The 21,011-nt window shown below is 39.8% G+C and overlaps 2 protein-coding genes across 3 annotated transcripts; one reads left to right on the forward strand and one right to left on the reverse strand.

Annotated features, from left to right (window-relative positions):
* Positions 1-5,406: 5,406 nt before the first annotated feature.
* On the forward strand, positions 5,407-12,020 carry LOC311271477 (cytochrome P450 2K1-like). Its single transcript, XM_084377170.1, has 9 exons — positions 5,407-5,616; positions 5,730-5,892; positions 5,991-6,140; positions 6,232-6,392; positions 8,653-8,832; positions 10,472-10,613; positions 10,877-11,061; positions 11,243-11,384; positions 11,473-12,020. Exons 1-9 carry the CDS (start codon positions 5,410-5,412, stop codon positions 11,658-11,660), a joined length of 1,518 nt encoding a protein of 505 aa, XP_084233296.1. The 5' UTR covers positions 5,407-5,409; the 3' UTR covers positions 11,661-12,020.
* A 2,606-nt stretch (positions 12,021-14,626) lies between these two features.
* LOC311271516 (uncharacterized protein) lies at positions 14,627-20,207 on the reverse strand. Of its 2 annotated transcripts, none has more exons than XM_084377219.1 (7): positions 19,954-20,207; positions 18,832-19,146; positions 18,029-18,322; positions 17,518-17,637; positions 17,243-17,268; positions 16,592-16,663; positions 14,627-16,102 (listed from the first exon to the last, which is right to left on the reverse strand). In XM_084377219.1, the coding sequence occupies exons 1-7, from the start codon at positions 19,997-19,999 to the stop codon at positions 15,995-15,997; spliced, it is 981 nt and encodes a 326-aa protein (XP_084233345.1). In that variant the 5' UTR covers positions 20,000-20,207; the 3' UTR covers positions 14,627-15,994. The 2 variants fall into 2 exon arrangements, with proteins under 2 accessions (XP_084233345.1, XP_084233344.1); XM_084377218.1 differs by having other exon boundaries at positions 18,832-19,149.
* Positions 20,208-21,011: the final 804 nt, after the last annotated feature.

Below are 21,011 nucleotides of genomic sequence, written 5' to 3' on the forward strand. Positions count from 1 at the left end.
GTGAAGCCCACACGTGGAGTCAGATCCAGTTCGTCCATGTTAATCTAAGTCTGCAGAAGCCCCAGATTCCAAATTTGGGATCTCAGGGTTTCCAGAGTATTGGATAACGCTGGACAAGTTGTATGGAGTCACTTCATGTTATTTTTTGGTTGTAAAGTCCCTAGTTATTTCAATTGTTTAGGAGAATGCTGCAACACTGTTTTGCTACGAAACTTCTCTTGACTTTCCATCAGCATGGGGGTGAGTATCCAAATCAAAACTATCATAGGCTTTCTGTTGAGGGAACCAAGGCAGTGCTAACTTCGGGGTTAGCCTACGAAAATACGTCATCCTTACATAACTCTATTTGGGTCCTCTTTTGCCAAACATAACACCACATCTTACTCAACCATAGGAATCAAAACTGGGACTTTACATGTCTACATATTCAAACAAAATTTGAGAAATCTTACTTCTTAGATCATAATATCAATGAGCATAATAGCAGTTTTTATAGTCCTGACCTCCAGATTTTGCTGTTGGACCAGAAATGCATCCACAAAGCTTTGGCACATCTGAAGGTTGAGGGTCTCCTTCAAGCGACCGAACAGCCATATGTTCTGTTGCCTGTTGTCAGTAAACATCCTATAAGTTTCTTTCTTTTAGTAATCCATTTACCATTTCAAGGGAACCAGTTGTACACATTAGAGATTTATACATATATCAGTATGTGACACAGTTTTATCAGGTAAGTTAAGGTAAAAAAAAAATCTTCAACTCAGTTATTGAATTGTTGCATTACATATATTGAAATCACAATTGATCTTAATAGCTATATTAATAATGTTAATGAATATATGAAATGATATCTGTATTGACAGGGAGTCTGCAAGTTGAATATTTCTGTTGTCTACCAGGGACACAAACTCTGTCATCATATTAAAATCTATACTGGAGATCGAACAGTTCATTGGCTGGGTTGTATCCAACACTTCACCTGCAAGGAGTAAAACAATAAAAATAAAATAAAAAATAAAAAAATCACGAGGACTCATGACCCTCTTTTGAAAACCCAAACTGTTGCTTGTCATGCAGTTGGAAAATATAAGACATTAACCTTTTAACCTCTACCTTCAATACATTATAGATAACGACAATCCTGTTAATTTTAAGCTTTACTGGGTCATCTATTGCTTACAGTACCTCACCACAGGGGCAAAGATCACCACAACAAAGGTTTTATATTAAACAGTCCTTTAACTTGTTGCCTGTCACCTCTCCTCCAGTAATGTCTGCTCTTATTCTTATCTAAATGACATGTAACAGCAAACGAAACCATCAGCAAAAAGACTGCTATTTGTATATAGTTATTGCTGCACATCATCAGGATTCAGACTCTGGCAAAAACTGCATGAGGTCTCTTATTTGCAGAAAAACGGAACAAAAAGCGAGCTGAAAAAAAAAAGTCCGAGCACAAGAGCTGGCAACAAAAACGGAAGGAGCAGGCAGGGCAAAAAGGAGAACAAAAAACTATAAAAATACAAAATATAAATAAAAGTACAAACTAAAGAAGCTCTTGAAACACAGGCAGGAACAGGAAGGACACAGAACGGGATTGAGACGCATGACAAAAACAGAACAGACAAACTGACAAAGAGAGGAAGACAAAGAATACACAGGGGGTGATTAACTGATGGGACACAAGTGAGAGCAGAAACGGGTCGGGAAAAAGTCAAAGTGAAATTGTAAAAAACACATTCTGCTCTCTCTTTTTCTCTATCCTCCTCTCTGCAATGATCAACTGTTTTTGTCATGAGATGCTAATGTCACACCTTAATTTGTTTATTCCTTTAGCTCAAAGGTCTCTGGTCTGGAAAATAAAATGAATAATTATAATTTCTTTTTGAATTCATGATTTTTATTTTCATATTTTATATTTCTTGTGTGTTTGTGAAACTCCCCTGGCATTCTGTATCCATGTTTGTAGCTTGATCCGGTACTGAATACACTTTTTTAAAAGAAAAATGTTTAGTTTGACATTCAAAAACCTGAGCACCTCTAATGCACAACGCTGCCCGAAGACACATGCAGGCATTTATTTTGATTTGATTTATGTATTGCTCTGCATTTGATGGATTATCTGTGGTGTCAAACAGGTTGATGAATATATTAATTTTCATGTGTTAAAATACGAAGGATGAATGCACCAACTGACACAACAAGAGCATCGGAGGACTTTAAAAATGCAATTCACAGTCTGTCAGAGCTTCCAATATATCTATGTGTGTATTTTTAATGCTGTGCTGTGATTTAAATGTCATCACTCATGTTGCATTAAACACTAAAGGGTGGTGTAATAAAACTATTTCCTCAAAGATGAAGTAAGCGTCAATAGAGTGGTGTAGTCATCTCAAAGTCAGTGGTTTTCAGTTAAATATCTGAAATAAGGTCTGTGGTTAACACAGGCTGAAGATATTTACACGTTTTGTTCTACAACTTATATCCCAGCGCTTACGTGTCTTAAAAACGGCGGTTGCTCACAAGTGCTGTAGTGAAACTACAGAGGTTGTCGGGGACATTAAACGTCAACGAAGCCAACACAGAATCACATCTACTCACTAGTTCGTCTTTACAGGCTGTCTAGTTATAAACTATTCTGACTGTAACTTTACAACTTGTAGATTGATCAGTTTATAGAAAACCTGTATCGTAAGATGGTAAGTGATGGTCTTATTTTCAGCAATAATCCAAAATCCAATTCAAAAATCCCATAGGCTTTTAGTGGAGGGAACCACAGTGATGCTTACTTCCAGGTCAGCCTAAAAAAATACATCATACCGCTCTATAGACTCCAGCATTTGATTGGCCTCTAAAGATTTTCTCAGCACATTGTGAGTTGTCAGTAAGTGTTACTTAAGATTGATATGATCTTGGTCATAAAGCTGAATCAATACATATCTCTTGGATAGAAATATGCTCCTTAACCAGATGCTTTCACACACAGAGAATAATAAAATAGGGAATTTAGATAAGAATAAAAGCCAACATCACTGGAGGAGAGGTGACAGGCAACAGGTTAAAGGACTGTTTAATATAAAACCTTTGTTGTGCTGATCTTTGCACCTGTGCCGAGGTACTGTAAGCAATAGCTGGTGACCCAGCAAAGTTAAAAATTTACCAGGATTGCCGATATGTTTTTAAATTTTTATTTAAGGTAGAGGTTTAAAGGTTTAAAGGTTAATGTCTCATATTTTCCAACTGCATGACAAGCAGTCTGGGTGTCAAAAGAAGGTCATAAATCCCTGTGATTTAAAAAAAAACCCAACAGTTTTACTCCATGCAGGCGAAGTGTTTGATACAACCCAGCCAATGAACTGTTCGGTCTCATATATAATCTGCTCCACTGTCTATGGCAGCAGAGTTGAATATGATGACACAGAGTTTGTGTCCCTGGTAGATAAAACTAACAGAAATATTCAACTTGCCATGTTGTTGCCATGCCATCTCCTGGTGTTTTTTTGGCAACCAAAACTGGCTATGTTTCACGGAAAGTTGGACGATTTCCAGGCATTTTTGTAGTAACCAAAACTGGGTGTTTCTCACAGGTGGTCGGACCATCTTCTGTGTTTTATCGGCGATCAAAACTGGCTCTTTTTCAAGGGAAGTGAGACGTTCTCTCTCTCTGACATTTTGTGGTGAGCAAAACAGGAATTTTGAACCTAACCATGTTCTCTAACGCAACCATGTGGTTTTTGTGTCTAAACTGAACCAGAGCAAAAGCACAGCATTGTGATAGGAGAGAAATAGAAAATTCAACTTAAACAAACATAAAACTGCAACGTAAAGAAACGTTAATTTTGAACCTATCTATGTTTTGCAGAAACATACTTAGCTAACATTTATTCTGGAGATTGGGTTTACCTTTTCCTCAATTAATCCTTAAAATTTGTACTCTCTTTTTCTGACCCAAATAAAATATAAACAATTAGAAGAGTGCACTCAGATCTCTGCCAGGTGTGTCTAAGGGTGGGGAACAAGGGGGTGCAGGACATGCTGTACACTGGCCATGACAGGTGAGGTGAAAATCTTTAATCATCTTGTTACGATGCCATGTTCTGCAGGAAAACTTTGGGTCCACTTTGACACACTGCATTCACCCAAACACCATAGCAGGCCAAATACACCCCGTTATGGTAACTGCACTGTCATGATTGGACTTTGTGGTGGCCCGTTTTTGTGATTTTGTTTCTACTTTGTTTTTCAGAGGTGCATGGTGAGGCTGGGCATGGTTTTTCTGCTCAGCCCGTTACATGCACTCCTTGATGGCAGTGGCACTCCTAGCAGGACAGTGCAGACTGTCACACTGCAAGAACTGCTCAGTAGTGTCCAGGGGAACGTGACAACAAGGTCAAGACATCACTATGGCATTCAAGCTCCCCAGATCTCAACCAGATATGGCATCCGTGGGATGTGGTGGAACAAGTCCACCTAGCAACCCACAGGACTCAAAGTTTCCACCAACGCCCTGGTTCCAGATTGCACGACCCCCCTGCCTCAACAGTATAGAGCTGAAATCCTGTCTGGTGCTCTCAGTTAACACAGCCCAAAGTATACTGGAGCACATGGGTCAGGACAACACATTTTTATTCAATGACTAACATTTAAATGCCATGTGCATTTTCATCAGAGTGGACATGGCGAGCAGAGCAAATTTTTAAAATGGGAAGACGTGAGTGACCCATCCAGTTTCGTCCTCTGTGAATCATGAGTCATATCAGTCCAAATGTTTTCTTCTGTTTGTAATTTACAGAAATCAGTCCAGCTTTCCTTTTTTTACTCTAGTAAAAGTGACTGACTTCTTCTTCAGGATCCTTGTGTCAGGACTGATCTTGGGAAAACGGCTTTAAGTGTTTGTGCTGTAGTCTCATGGAATCTTTAAGAACTGAATTCTCTTGTATCACTTGCACGCTTTTGGTCTTCCCTTAATAACCGTCCACTATCGGTCTCTGGTTTGCTTTTTGTTTGTTTGCTTGATGTGTTCATGCTCGGCATCACTTAAAATGAGAGTCTCCTCTGAAAAGATTTAAGCATTGCCTCTTTATGATTAAATTAAAGGACAAGTAAAAAAACAAAAAACATTATGATATTATAGAAAAGTGTCATGAGATGACTTTTGTTGTGAATTGGCGCTATACAAATAAAGACTGATTGTGAGCACAAGTATGAACATATCCTCTCAGACCACAAACAGTGGCCTTAAAAGACCTCAGGGCAAATATTGACTGGTGTTCAGCAACCTTTGTCCCTCCCCTTAGTCTGGCTGCTATAACATTTATTAATCATTATTCAAATGCTCACACAACTAAATGCCCCATAGGGAACCACACTTTGTTGGCGCATTAGCAACATCAAAACATTTGTCTTAAAATCATGGGGATATTCGATCTGTTTCTCCAGTCCTTCAGTTCTGTCTCCCTGCTGGGAGCTCTGGTGGTCCTGCTGCTCGTCTACATCATCTCCTCCTCCAGCTTCAGCTCCCAGGCAGATGGGAAAGAGCCTCCAGGACCAAAACCCCTTCCCCTGCTCGGTAACCTGCTGCAGCTGGACCTTAAAAAGCCCTACAACACATTATGGGAGGTGAGGAAGAGACTGGAATTAAAATTAAAATACAATATTTATACAACATTTTCTGCCTTTACATGAGTTTGTCAAATGAAAAAAAACATAAAGACAATGTACTACTGTTTTAGCTTTCCAAGAAATATGGGTCAGTGTTCACTGTTTACCTTGGACCCCAAAAAGTGGTGGTTCTGGCTGGATACAAGGCAGTGAAGGAGGCACTTGTCAACTACGCTGAAGAGTTTGGAGACAGAGATTGCCTCAAGATTGCACATGAGCTCAATAATGGACACGGTAAGAAAATAAAAAATGAAAGAGCAAATCATTTTATTGTTCTGTTTACCTTTGAGCAAATGTTTGTCATCTCAACCCAGATTATTGTTTAATCTCAGGGGTTTTATGGTCCAATGGGGATACATGGAAAGAGATGAGGCGCTTTGCCTTGACTAACCTGAGAGACTTTGGAATGGGCAAGAGGGCATGTGAGGACAAAATCATTGAGGAATGTGACTACCTCATTGAAGTCTTCAAGAAACACAAAGGTAAATGTTTTACTTTTGTCAAGTCGGTTACCTTTTTGTTGTTATTTTATTTCATGTTATTTCAATTTGCTTTTGTTTTCCCATTCTAAAGGAGAAGCCTTTGATACGACCCAGTCAATAAACTATGCGGTCTCTAATATCATCTGCTCCATTGTCTATGGCAACAGATTTGACTACCATGACCCAAGGTTTACATCTATGGTAGATACAACAAACAAAAGAATTCAACTTGCGGGCTCCCCATCAATACAGGTATCATTGACTCTTTCTGTGGAAGCTTCAGTGCAGTGACTTTAATATTAGAAGTGCCATGTGTAAAGATAATATTACCGGTATAACTGCCAACTGATGTTCACTATACTTTTGCTGTTGCTATCTTTTGGCCCTTTCATTGGCTTAATTGGCCCCATTAGCTGACAGGACTCCCTAAAAACTTTATTTGTGTGTTGTGCTTGATGCACATTCTTGTCCGAGACGGAGATGATTTTTATTTTTGGTGATCATTGCTGCTCCTGTCACCTGCAAAACCACCGTTAACTTATTAATGTAATCCAGACCATGACCTTTTCCATAAAACTAAGTGAGTAGTTGCCTAAACCTAACCAAGTAGTTTAATGGCCTAAACTTAACCAATAGTGGAAATATTCTTTTAAATATCCGAAAAACAACAAACTCACTGGGCGCTATCTTACGCTTGACACAAAGTGTCATTGCTAGTTTCAGACTGATGCAGTTCTCATTTTCACGTCCAGGGCCCATGTTGTGTAAACAGCAAATGTACTTGTTGGTCTTAAAATGAGTTGCGGTCAGGTGCACTGATGCACTGGTGCACTGATATTGCTGAGGCAGCAGAAAACGACTGAGCCCTAGACGACCAAAAAGCTGGTCTAAAGTCAAAAGCAGAGTCTGTCTCCTGCTATTTAAAGGACGCAGTGCCGGCCCTGACCAATTTGGTGCTCTAGGCAAGATTTTAGCTGGCAATATCGCATCGCAGTCAATTTCACATTACACTCACACAGAAACTGCATGTATGTATTCAAGATTTTATTTCTTTTAAGTGAAAAATATCACACCAAATAAAAACTGAAGAAAGAAATAAGTGATAAACGAAAAATACAATATAAATAAGGTACTGCACAAACTTATTAAAGAATATTCTATTTACATACAAAATAAAAACAGTGAACACGAAAACAAGTGACATAAAATGAATTAAAACTACATTATAAATAAGGTATTGCACAAAAATATTACAGAATACTGTCACTCTGCTGTGCTGACGTAGAGGGGACAGGAGCACCTGATGATGTGTCACTGGGGGTGGTGGTGAAACATTTTAAAAGTGCATCTGATGAGAGAGGAGAAGTATATGTGACCACTGGATGTTACATTTTAATAAAAAACAGATGCTTGGTGTGTGCTATACATAAGACTAATATAATAAAGAAAATACAATGAGATTCATTCAACTTTATCGTCATTGCAATGCAATTCAGTCTAACCAGAGTGCAAAAAGTGCAGTCAAACTAATAAACACAATAAACCAAAGGCTTACAACTGCCCTATTACTTATAAAGGGGATGGAAAACTAATAGCATTTTAACTGACATACAAGCAGGAAAACACAGCCAACAGGTTAAAATAACACCTGAACAGGCCTGACGTCAACTTTCCAAATGTCCCTGATGAATTTAAGGTGGAGTAACATTAACTTCATCGACTCTAGCTATTTACTAATTATTAAACAATGCTACTATCGTCCGAAGTAAGCTAGCAAGTTAACACTCTGCTCCAAAGTTGCTTCCGACACCTCTACATCAGATAAATATTCTGCCATGTTGCACAGAAATAGCCGACCAAAACAAAGTGAAACAGCTGAGTTTTTGCGGCGCATGTCTATGACGTCATCAAAAGTTTGTTTGAAAAAATCCCCGACGACAACAAGGTAGCTGAGCTGACATGATGATAACACTGGCCATTCATGACAAAATGTAGGTGAAATGAGCGAGTTTCGCAGCAGATAATTCCTATGTAGAAGCTCCATTGCCGTGGCCCCCGTGCGCTGTGGTCATGATTGGTTGGATCTAACTAACGTCCGAAGGACTCCAAGCTGCACTACAATTGTCTGTGTGAGTACAGTATATGAGCATAATTACACCTATAAATAAGGTCCAGGTGTCAAAAAACCGGAGCTCCCCTTTAAATAATATTTCGAAATAATAGTAGTAATAGCACTGGTAAAAAATAGGAATTTATTTTCCCAGCGTTTGTGGCGCCCCCCGTGGATGACGCCGCCCTTAGCATTCGCCGTTCCTCATTGAGGACATACTGTATTTCTCCCCTCTCATCCCACCTGTTATTGAGGATATCAAGATGATACTTTTCATGACTCATACTTTATACTATGTTTCAGGCCATGTCTTACAGATTGCACCTTTAAATGCTTCGTGTTATTTTAAACACTACTGTATATAGTATATAGCAGCTTTTTTTGTTTGTTTGTTTTTTACAGATGTACAACGTCTTCCCATGGATCTTCCAATGGGTTGGCAACAGAAGAGAAATCCATAAAATCACCACCTTCAATAAGGAACAGAACTTAGAGCTCTTCAGTCATTTAAAAGAGACCCTCAATCCAGAGATGTGCAGAGGCTTTGCAGACGCCTTTCTGGCTAAGAAGCAAAATCTGGAGGTTTATCATCTTATCATATCATCTATCTTCACATTTTACATTAGTTTATTTTATTTATAACTTGGATTTAAAACCTCATATTTGAATGTATTTGTTTATGTTTGAGATGTGGTTCTATGAGATCTTTTAAATGTATTCTGACCATGATTCAGATTTTTGGAGTTTTGTGGCAAAGTTCGTTATCTGAGTCACGGTTTGGTATGATTTTTTTTTTTTTTTAAAAGAACAAATACATCACTAAACATTTCTTTTAGTCTGGGTGATGATGCTGAATGTGGGTTAGGCTGGGGTACGCTTGATGTGTTTCCATTCAGCTGAACAGGAACCCAAATTGTTCCCAAATAACTGATTAGTGTCATTTGGTTTAATTGCCAAGTATAATTGTGTATCGTCTGCATCACAATGAAGATTTATGGATTGTTCTATAATAATATTCCCTCAAGGAAGTATATATATAGTAAAAAGTATTGGTCTGAGCACAGATCCTTGGGGAACCCCATGACTAACTTTGGCATGAAATGAGGATTCAGTGTTAACTTGTACAAACTGATATTGATCTGATCTATTGGTCTTCCAACTCACCATTGTGTGACTTCCATGCCAATCAGCTTGTTGTGCTAACTTCAGCAAATACTATACAGCTTAAAGTTTATGGGTGTTACTCAGGCTTTTGAACTTGGGTTCAGCATGAAGTGTATTGATCTACATACTACTTGGAATTTTTTTTACCCAGGGTGGCGAAGGCATGACCCACACTACTCTGCCTTTGAAGGACTTGTTGCATTCGTCCCCAAATAACAAAATTGTTGTGGCCCAGATCTGGTCAACACAGAGACATTCATCCGGCCCACATACTACGTCAAATGATGGCACTTGGGCGGTCCACTCCTGTTTGCCAAATCTGAGCCACAAGCAGGTCATGCTATGGCCACATCTCAACTAAGAGCGAACCGAACAAACAAGAACTGGTCCAAAACTGGGCTTGAATCGGGCCCAGACATGGGTCAGTTGTGGTTTATTTGGTTTGCTTTTGGCTGACATGTGGCCATGGTATGGCCTGCTTGTGGCTCAGATCTGGCAAACAGGAGTGGCATCATTCCGTGCGGTATGTGGGCTTGATGAACATGGTCTAGGTACAGAGTGTCACGTAATCTCTGTTCACTCAAATGGATACTTTTTTTAAATTAATGGTGGATCATGGAGCCTCTCAGTTGTTCCCAGAAGTTAGCTGCATATACCAGCAGCCCAGTAGTGGAAATCAATCAATAAATAAATCATGTATTAACTACGAACTGCCAAACATCAAACTTTGGTACCTCTGTATTCATGCATTTAAATTGCCCACTTAGGAACTTCACAGAACTATCTGAAGTCTCCATGAATCATATGATGATCAGCATTTTGACCTTCCTTTGTCGTGACTCTCTCCACTGAAGGGTGCTGGGGCAGATTAGGTAAAAATGTAATGTAAGCCAATCAGAAGCAGAATAGGGGGGATCATGCCTTCACCATCCTGCGAAAAAGAAAAAAGTAGTATTAGTATTAGGACCATGACCTCCGACAGTTCAGCACAAATACATGAAATGTTACAACTCTAAATATAAGTAATGTAAACTGATTTATACATCTTTACCTGCAGGAATCTGAGGTGACTAACAGTCACTTCAACGATGATAATCTAATGGAGACAGTCTTGAATCTGTTTGCTGCTGGCACTGATACCACAGCAACCACACTCAGATGGGCACTTCTACTTATGGCCAAGTACCCGAAAATACAAGGTAAGGAGCAGAAGTTGTGCACATCTCAAATACTGACACATACAATTCAAACTGTGTGCCTTACTAACACAAAAATAATCAAAATACAAACAAAAAGGAAGACAATGCTCACAGCAGCAGCAGTGCTTTGACCTAAATACTTATGTTCTCATGCCAGCATGAACAATGACACCATGCTGATGTTGAGCAGGCTCTACCTATGTTGAGCGTGTTAGCAAAAGACAAAGTCTAATTTTGCCCGTTACTCTCCTTTCATTTCACAGAGCAGGTCCAGGAGGAGGTAAACAGGGTGATAGGAAGTCGTCAGGTGCAGGTCGAGGACAGGAGGAACATGCCCTTCACTGACGCTGTCATCCATGAGACACAGAGACTGGCCAACATTGTCCCCATGGCAGTTCCTCACAAAACCAGCCAAGATGTCACCTTCCAGGGTTACTTCCTTAAAAAGGTCAGACTGAGTTAAATAACTAATAAGGAAGATCAAACTCAACTAATATTTAAAAAAGAAAACTTTGTTTTTAATTTGGTGAACATCCTGGGCTACCCTGGGCTTTTATTTCCTCATACTAATCATTAACAGAATGTAGCTTATAATATAATGAAGCCTTTACATTCCTGCATTTCTCCAGGGGACCACAGTGTATCCTCTCCTGACATCTGTCCTATATGATGACAGTGAGTGGGAGAAGCCATACACCTTTCATCCTGCCCACTTCCTGGACAAAGATGGAAAGTTTGTCAAGCGAGATGCCTTCATGCCTTTTTCTGCAGGTTTGTGAGCGGAGGCATTATTTCTTGTCAATGATCAGTTTCCTGGCACGTAGCCTCACCTGCACACTCTTCATTTTTTATCTCGCAGGTCGAAGGATTTGTCTTGGAGAGGGTCTGGCCAGGATGGAGCTCTTCATCTTCTTCACCACAATCATGCAACGCTTTCGTTTCACTCCTCCGCCTGGAGTTTCAGAGGCTGAACTGGATCTGACCCCACGTGTGGGCTTCACCCTCAACCCTTCACCTCATGAACTGTGTGCTGTTTCCTGTGTGTGAGGAGAAGGAGGGCTTGAAAATGTTGTAATAAATTAATCATAGTCATATGCAAAAGCGGAGTTTGTAATTCATTAAGTGTAATACTCATGTGTAACAGGGTTATTATAGATTGTTGAAGTTCATCAAAATTCATCCCTATGTTCATTCAGTATTCCTTATATATTCAATAAAGTTATTATGCTATCCTTATTCCTTTGGGGAAAAGCTTTAAATCCTATCTGAACCTATGCAAGGCTCCTTTTATTTGTTTGATAAGAGCGCCCTCATGTGGCGGTGGTGGTAATTAAAGAGACTGGAGGTCATAACTTTGTCCCCTTTGCCTGCTGACGATCTGAACTATGGGGCTGGAGCTGCACTGTATGTTTCACCATCACCACCTACCACATTAATGTGTTAGTGTAACAGCTGTGCTGGAAATAAATGCCTTGAACCTGAAAGAAGTTGTTGAGTGGTCCCTTCAGTCTGCTGAGATAGAACCAGAAAGATGGGGTTACACATGCATATTAACGGTCATGAATATCTTCAACACAACCAGCAGTGTGCTGGCCATCACCACATTGTTTGGCAAGCTTTTGCTTGCACCAGCTTGATTTCCCTCTTCATCTGCCCTACACTCTACTTTTCTACTATTCATTAATAGCCATTAACCAACTAACCATTAACAAACTGGATTAAAAGTTCCAGTTATGTCAACCTCTTCTATATATGGCATGCTAGCAGATATATAGACCATATTCCCTGGTTTTACTTCACCATTATGGTTGGTTTTAAGTTACAACCTATTTTTTTTATCTATCTATATTTTGCCTTTGGCTATGGGAATGTCGGGAATTCGGGAACCCTCTGGAGGCCAGAGGTGAATGCGGGAACCCTCTGGAGGCTGGCAGCGAAGGCTCGAACCTTCTGCAGGCCGGCCACGAAGGCTTTAACCCTCTGGAGGCCAGAGGCAAAAGTGGGAACCCTCTGGAGGCTGGCAGCGAAGGCTTGAACCCTCTGGAGGCCAGAGGGTAAGGCGGGAACCCTCTGGAGGCCGGTGGTGAAGGCTAAATCCCTCTGGAGGACGGCGGCAAGGATGAGCAGGAGGCGGGGAAACACTTGTGGATGTCGGCCAGGACGCCGACAGAGATGTACTGGGGTTGGTCGGCCGGGACACTGACGGAGATGCACTGGCGGGTGCCCGCAGGGCCACTGATGTAGAAACACTGGCAGGTGTCGACTGGACTGCCAACAGAGAAACACTGGCAGGTGTGGGCCGGACCACTGACTGGGAACCACTCGCAGGTGTCAGCAGGGCCGCGGACTTAGAAACACTGGCAGGTGTCAGCAGGGCCGGCGATGGAGAAACGCTGACAGGAGTTGGCCGGACAGCCGACAGAGAAACACTGGGGTTCGTCGGCTGAACCCCCGACAGAGAAAAACAAGAGTTGGTCGGCCGGGCTGCCGACGGAGAACCACTGGCAGGTGTCAGCCGTCGACAGAGGAGCAGGAACAGGTGTCGGTCGGGCCACCGATGGAGGAGAAGGAACAGGTGTCAGCCGGGCTGCTGACGGAGAACCACAGCAGGTGTCAGCCAGACCACCGATGGAAAAACACTGGCAGGAATTGGCTGGACCGCCGACCGGGAAACACTGGCAGGTGTCGGCCGGGCCGCCGACTGGGAACCACTGGCAGGTGTTGCAAACTATACATGCTGTGTTAAAAATTAGTGAGCTAACCAAATAATGTCATCAACATCACATTTGAGCCAGGCAGACAGGCACAGCCCATTCATAGCCTGTTACGGCAGGTTCAACTCTCCCTCCGCTCTTGCAGGCATCTCTCTCTTGCCTCGGTTGCCTTGATTGATTGATTGATTGACAGTGAGGCCTAAGGGGGAAGAGGCCTCGGCTTTGATTGGGCCAGCCCAGTGTCAAATCATGAATAATGGGCCAATCTACCTGTTTTATTAGCCAAACATTCCTAATAAATAAATAAATAAATGGTCATTCAGCCCAAAAAACCTGAGGCCCACTGGGAAATGCCTGGTATACCAGATGGCCAGTCCAGCAGTGGAGTTTGTTAAAGTCAAGCCAGGTCAGGGGGACCAGGAGGTTGGTCCGAGGGGCAGAGCAAGTCCGGGGGGCACCCAGACGGTCGTGACCAAGGGCAGACACCCCCCGGATGTTTTCATGACTGAATAAACTAAACAAACAAACTGACCTTAAGGGACAACACAATTTTGTACTGATGTACTTTGTTTATATTTGGCGGACCCTGCCAACTTTCTAGCTTCAAACAGTGTTCAGGGACCTTATTATCCTCTGAGAAGAGCTTGTTTATTCAGTTATGGAAAAGATGATTATTTCTGAGTTTGTTTAGTTTGTGTTGTTAAGTTAAGTTTGTTAGTTTCCTCATCAATATTGTAAATATAAAAATTCTGAATTTGAAATTCTTCTCCAAAACAACATAGTGCCCCTTTAGCCATGACAAAGCAGTTATTTAGTCAATATAATATAGATTAGTTAATAAATTTGTAAACATATCCATGAATGGAAATCTTTTATTGTATATTAATGATTGCTGACATGCTGTATTGCTGTTTCCATGACACTTGTGATCCTCCAAACATATTTTTCTGTTTGTTTGTTTTTTTGTTTGTGTGTAATGTTTTTGTTTTTTTTAAGAGATATCTTATATTTAGGGTCACAACATTTAAATTTACCATGATACGTGCACAGTCATCTTATAATTGTTTGTGTTTTATGATGTTTATGAGTATCTAAAACGTTTTGAGCTGGTTGCTCTGATGAGAGCAACAGGAAATGTGATGCTAGAGCTCTGACCCAACAGGGAGGAACATGAAACTCTTTCTTCCTTAATCTTTTAAAACCACAACCCAAGACACACGATAGATGTCGACACACAATGATTGGCAGACTTATTTATAATATTACACTTTGGACCAAGCCAGAGTGGGAAAGGCCAAAAAAAGTTAAGTGCAGGAAGAGGATATTCTTAAAAAATAAAAGTAAGCACATTAAAATTACTCACTACCTTAACCAATAACACAGTAGATAACTAGACTAACATACAGTTAATACTGAATTTGGGCACTCATCTTCAACTTCTAAAGAAAATTCCAGGATTATTACTATGTATAAATAACATGGGCTTATCACAGCAGTGCTAATGCAGTACCTACGGAAGCCCTGAGGGGCAAGTGAAGACATTAAACTTGCCTCAGATCATGTGTATAATGACTGAAGGGATAAAGCCAGGTTTCCAACAGTTTTTTGAAGCATTTTGAACACAAAACATAAAAACTCACAAAAGTACTGTACTCTTACTGCTGCAACTGACAGTAACCATTATAACCATAAACTATATTGGAACATAGAACTGTTCATATATCAGAATGAGGCTGTTAAATGCTACTGCTTGATCTGACATGCTGATAATACACAATATTCCACCCACGACACTGACGGCAGATTAAAGCAAATTGTAACACATTCTTCGCCAAAAGAAAGACACTGACAGTGCTGTGACACACCCTGCTAACACCCAATAGATGTATCTTGTGTTTAGAGTGCATGGGGAAATTAAAACACCCCTGGAAGAGCACATGAATGTTTTAGTCCTACTTAGAACATGAGGTAGAGGTGCACTTCAGCATCTTGTGGTCAAAATGAATTGAAAACTTGGTATCACACAACAAAAAACACGGATCACAAAATAAAAAAGTAATTGAGGAACCAAGAATAGAAACAGTTCAGATCAAACTTAGAAAATGGACCGACATACAAAAAATCTCACTTGCCATAAATTCCTGATACAAAATGACACAAAAAACAACAACATAAAAAAATAATTTAGGCTTAAAGCCTGACCTGACAATGCTAAATCCCAAGTGAGGACACCTTTGGAACCCACAATATGCTCACGAAAAGTTTGCAAATTAAAATCCCTGTTACAGCGAGAACTTATTAGACTATTCAGTGCAATTACTTTACTAGTTGAAAAACAGAATATTGACTGAAATATCTGTAAAAACTGAAATAACAATAATAATGGTCTTTACCTTTTTTTCTTGTCAAAAGTTATGTTTGTTAACTTGATTATCTATTGTGATAAGAACACAAAAACAAAAAAACAGTCAAGCTGCCAATTCTGGGCTGAGTAATGGACCACAGACTCCTCCTACCATCAGCGCAGCAAAGCTAGAAGCAAATACTAATGCTTAAACATTTGATAAGAACACTGCTGCACAAACTGTCCACTTTCTATCAGACAGAAAACACTCTGGTAGTTTTTATGACTATGACATTATAACTGTAACTTTCATTTCCTCTGATTCACTTTGGTTTGCTGACATAGCTGTAGAGGCAGCTGGGATCATCGTCTGCTTCTGTCTTCACTGCCGTCTTGACTGTTGAATAAGTGACTTCCTCTTCCTCTTTGACCTGTGTGACACAAATTAGAGGTTTTACATCATTTACCACAACATTTACATTTATAGTTCTGTAACTCATTGGTTGTTGGTCACACCAGGACCATATATGAAAAAAATGTTTGTCAGGGACTGAAATGAGAAGATACCCTACACTGCAGAGAGTATATGAACACTTAACATGTACATCCATATGTTGGACTTTGTATTGTAAAACCATGTGCACTAGTGTCCTGTCCAGTTCATCCTAAAGGTGTTGGACGTGTTTGAGGTCAGTCAAGTTCTTTCACACTGAACTAGGAAAACCATGTCTCTGTGGAAGTGACATGGGAGCGTTGTCATCTTGGAAGAGCTGCCACAAAACTGGAAACATTCAGTTGTGTGAAACATAATTTTAGTCTGTAATAAGATTTTAGATCAACAAAAAATAAGTGAACACGTGTGAAGCCTAAAAATAGAAAACCACAGCTGAATAAATACATAGGTGTTTTAAGTCTCTCACCTTTTTCTTGTTGGGGGCCTGTTGGATAGTGTGGCTAACAGTGATGTAGGTCAGATTGCTCTCTGGCTCATCCTGAGTGCAAACAACACAATGATTCATGAAACACAAACAGGTACAATTTAACTTTGTTTTCACAGTAAAGACAAAAAGACTTTCTACATCATTGTAATATAACTGATAACAATGAGCATGGGTGTACATTGTTGTAATTTTACCTAAACTTAATTGGATTTAATAAAAATCACCTGATCTTTTCGGTTTAAGTCACGTATTTGTGTTTCTTTACATGCACTAACATCAATGTTAATTCCTGGACTGTTATTTTTATTTTTTTTCATCATTCATCTGACAGGGACCTGCCAACCAAACTCTAAATATGTGGATTTATTTCACTAGAAATTGAGCAGATATGCTGATTGCAAAGATTTCACTCAAATGAATAATGCAGGATTAATTTTAGGAGAGATCAGTTAGTATTTCTGCATCATGAGACAAGTCAAAGACCAGTGAACCATCTTTTTTTAACCAAATCTAAAAATAAGGAAAGGTAAACACACTATGATTTTGTAGAGAACATATAAGTACAATATTTTTGGTACGTAGTTTAATTGTTATCTTTATTGTGATTGTGTCACAATACGTTTTACTCACAGGGTGTTGGGCTGATTTTTGACCATCTGGAAGAAAATGTAAAAATTCAAAGATTAGTTATTAAATATCATCATTCTGTACATTTTACACATTATCACATAAATATTGACAGTTCCTTTAAGTTTGTTGTCCTGGTTAATGTCAAGTTGTCATCTAAATGTCAACCATGCAATAAAAGTGACATAACTGACCAAATGACACTTAATGACAGTCACTAACATTCATAAAGACTCCTTTATGTCCATGTGTTACTGTATTTACTGTGGTTTACTGACCGACTGTCACTGTGGCTCTCTTTCTGTGTTTGATGAGAACAGCAGCGATGACAACCACCACGACCACCACACCGCCCACTGCACCGATGATGATGTAGGTCTGTAGGTCAGCAGAGTGATCTGTAGTGAGAGGACAGCAGTCAGCCAGAGAAGTGAAACTCATAACACAATATGTAAAAATATGTGACCTCTCCTCTTAAAATACACAATCTAATGATCGAGTGATTTACAGGATTTACATGTAAAAATAATCAGATACAGATTTTGATTTTCATCTTATCCTAACATCACTTTTCTGTCTGTAGTCAGCTTCTATCTCATTCAGCTCTAGTCATTAGTTTCCTGATCAACAAACTGGCAGCTTTGCAGAACGTTACATAGAAATGTGTGTATTTTTAATATGACTGTCATAATAATACTTTAATTCCAACATGTGAAACTTTGAAAAAAACATCAGGTGAAGCTTTGTATCATCTTACATGAAGCAGATTTGTCTGACTGATCATCTTACCTGTGAAGACAGGTGTGTAGTCAGCTTCTGTCGTCACATTGTTCTTCTCATCAACCACCAGACAGGTGTATCTCCTGTTGTGGCCGCTCTGACGCTTCACAGTGAGAGAAGACACACACTTCTTCTGTCCAAGGAACTTGTACCCTTCACCTTCACCAAGCAGCACAGTTCTTGTCTCATCCATCCAGCGGATACTGATCCGTGGACATTGATGATCAGTGTATCTGAATAGGGAGCACTCTAATGTGACTTCACCGTCCCTCTTTGGATCAGCGTCTGGTGGAGATGGAGAGACTGACAGAAAACAAGAGATAACTGTTCACTCAGTGTGAAAAATGTTTGGAGGACTTTACTACAAGGTCTGAACAAGTTTCTCTTCATCTTTTGTCTTCATTGTTTTACTGCATTAAAATATGAAGGTGTAGTGAAATAAATGGATTCAAGACCTTTCAGTGTTGTTTCAACAATACAAATGACTTCATAACATGAAAAACTGAAACCTGTAAAGAAAATGTATGAGCAGATTGATCTGTCCATCTCTGTAAACTGGGGGAGGGGAACTTTTTACATGAATGAAGGAGCAGGAGCTCTGTGATCATCTTAAAACAGTGAGGCATTCAGTTCACTTTGAGTATTATGGACATGATCTTCTCTTCCTTAAATGGAAGGAGTGTCTCCATATTGACTGGATGAATGATGGCTGCTCATCACTGTTCACCTTAATAAAGACACTGACAGACACCTGTCTGTCTCACTGGTTGTCCCCCTCTAAAGAAGAAAATGAGGAAAATAATGAGACTCACTTGTCAGAACACTGAGATATGTAAATATATCTGTATGAAGATTGTTCCCCTGCCGACAGATGTAGCGACCAGCATCCTCAGCAGTGATGTTTTTAATGATCAAAGAGCAGGAAGTGTCCAGACTCAGCCTGACAGCTCGGACTGAGTCCATCATAACTTTTCCTTTCCAAACCTCAGTGAAAGTCTGACACTGATCTCTGTCATAAAACCATTCAACATTAGAGCATTTTGGATCAGAGGATGATGCTCTGCCACAGGACAGGATGACATCAGGTCCAGCTCTGCTGTAGAGATGGATGTCTTCTACACTGACGCCTGCTGGAAAGAAAAGAACACATGTTCTGTAAGAAATGACACATCACATATAAAATATCTGCATGAGGACTAAACAGTGAACAACAGTTAACAACTATGAGGATTTTATTTGATTCTTTAATCAACAAAGAATTGACAAAGATTGTCCAGGTCTGAATTGTGACTTTACATTTACAATGACAGAGAGGGAGTGTGTCCCCCTCGGCCCTCTAGTGGTCGTGTTCATATAAGAGAGTCATTTTCATTTCTGTCTCATTAATCAGTGAGTTGTGGCCTCTTTAGGATACAGCTCACCTCCACTGTTACAACACAGAAAAAACTCTTCTCAGTCGATCAGAACAAACAAAGACCGACTCTGATCAAATACAATCTGCACATCTGATGTTATTGACTTTGTTTTGTATTATGTGCACTTTTATCATCCTGTTCAATCCATGTAGTATCTGCATCCAGTTGTAATGTGATTACTTCAGTATTCTGTCACATAGGTGGAGTTTAAAGAAAGCAAAGAGAGCACAGAGAGCAGACTGACTATTTGATCATCACTTCCCTGTTCTTGACATCTGCATATCATGAGTCTACATACTTTTAACAATGTAAAAATGATTGAATCATAATTATTATCCTCGTCTCACACAACCATCGGCTCATTTACACACCAGAGAGTTTATCAAAGTTCATCAAAGTGTCTTAAAGCAGGAAAACAGTGACTTGGTCATTTTCCACACTACCATTTATCTAATAGGAATGAAAATTCCAAACGTTTGTAAAATCCTGATCAACATTTAAATAAGAAAACAGCTTTACCTTCAAACTGAAGCACAAAAATAAAGATTAATCCCAGCAGAGACATTTTGTGTCCATTCTCTGTCAGCAGGCGGACGTCGTGTGAGGCTTTTCTTCTCTACAGCAGATTTGTAGGTGATGCTGCAGTTTCCTCTTTGTGGTCGATTACTGTGTTAAAATAACTTGAGAATTAACACCCGTCCTGCCAGACATGAGAGTTAGACTCACGCCACTTCTGTTCCTTCTAAACAGACTGCACACGACACACTTGTGTGTCACAAACTGAAGTTGTGTCAGTTTATAGATTACAAAGCAATTCCATTTTAAGAGCATCTGACTTCCTGGCTTTGACAGACTTCTTGAACAAACTGACTCAAATAGAGCTAATGCAACTCTACACATGCTCCAGGAAGTGATTCCTCAAATATACACACATAGTTTGTGTTAACACACTTTACACTTCTTCATTTTCTTTTCTATGGAGTTGTGAAATATGATCAGGTGAAAAGCTTTATCTCCAAATGTCAAAACTCAAAAGGAAATCCTCTTCTGCTTTGATGATGGTTATTTGGTGTCAACCAAAGGAATTCAATGAGATTTTTATTTTTAGTCCGAGTAATGGAAATGTGTTCAGTTCCATTCTGTCATTTCTGTGGCGCAACCAAAACAGGAAGTGAAATGTTTTGTGAGAAACAGAATGACAAAAGTAACTCTGCGTTCCATCACCCATACTGCCATACTATTTAATATGCCAGGAGAAGATTGAGTTTGCCCCAATACAAAGTATGTGAAATGCAGTATGCCAGTAATACCAGGATGTCCTACTACATCCGTTTGCATTTTGCAGTATAAGACCCACAATCCTCTCACGGTGTGTCATGAGAATAAAAACAAAGCCCAGAGAGCAGCAACATCTGACAGCTCACTGACAGATGACAGACACCACAATGACACATGAAAGCACATTAAGTGTAAGTACTCTGTTCTTTGTACTCAAAAGTTTGTGTTGAGGCTGCGACAGATATCGGAGCAAGAGGGTCAAAGTTCAAGGTGCATTGTTATTATGAAGTAATACGTTC

The sequence above is a fragment of the Pagrus pagrus genome, assembly GCF_965226575.1.
Source record: "Pagrus pagrus genome assembly, chromosome: 16".
NCBI classification, from domain to species: Eukaryota; Metazoa; Chordata; class Actinopteri; order Spariformes; family Sparidae; genus Pagrus; species Pagrus pagrus.

Coding starts and splice junctions, on each gene's coding strand:
- LOC311271477 (XM_084377170.1), top strand. CDS start 5,410: ATGGGGATATTCGATCTGTTTCTCCAGTCCTTCAGTTCTGTCTCCCTG. Junction 10,614..10,876: donor CAAGTACCCGAAAATACAAG/GTAAGGAGCAGA, acceptor TTCATTTCACAG/AGCAGGTCCAGGAGGAGGTA. Junction 11,062..11,242: donor AGGGTTACTTCCTTAAAAAG/GTCAGACTGAGT, acceptor GCATTTCTCCAG/GGGACCACAGTGTATCCTCT.
- LOC311271516 (XM_084377218.1), bottom strand. CDS start 19,999: ATGTCTCTGCTGGGATTAATCTTTATTTTTGTGCTTCAGTTTGAAG. Junction 16,664..17,242: donor AAAAATCAGCCCAACACCCT/GTGAGTAAAACG, acceptor GTTTGCACTCAG/GATGAGCCAGAGAGCAATCT. Junction 16,103..16,591: donor AGGCCCCCAACAAGAAAAAG/GTGAGAGACTTA, acceptor TGTGTCACACAG/GTCAAAGAGGAAGAGGAAGT.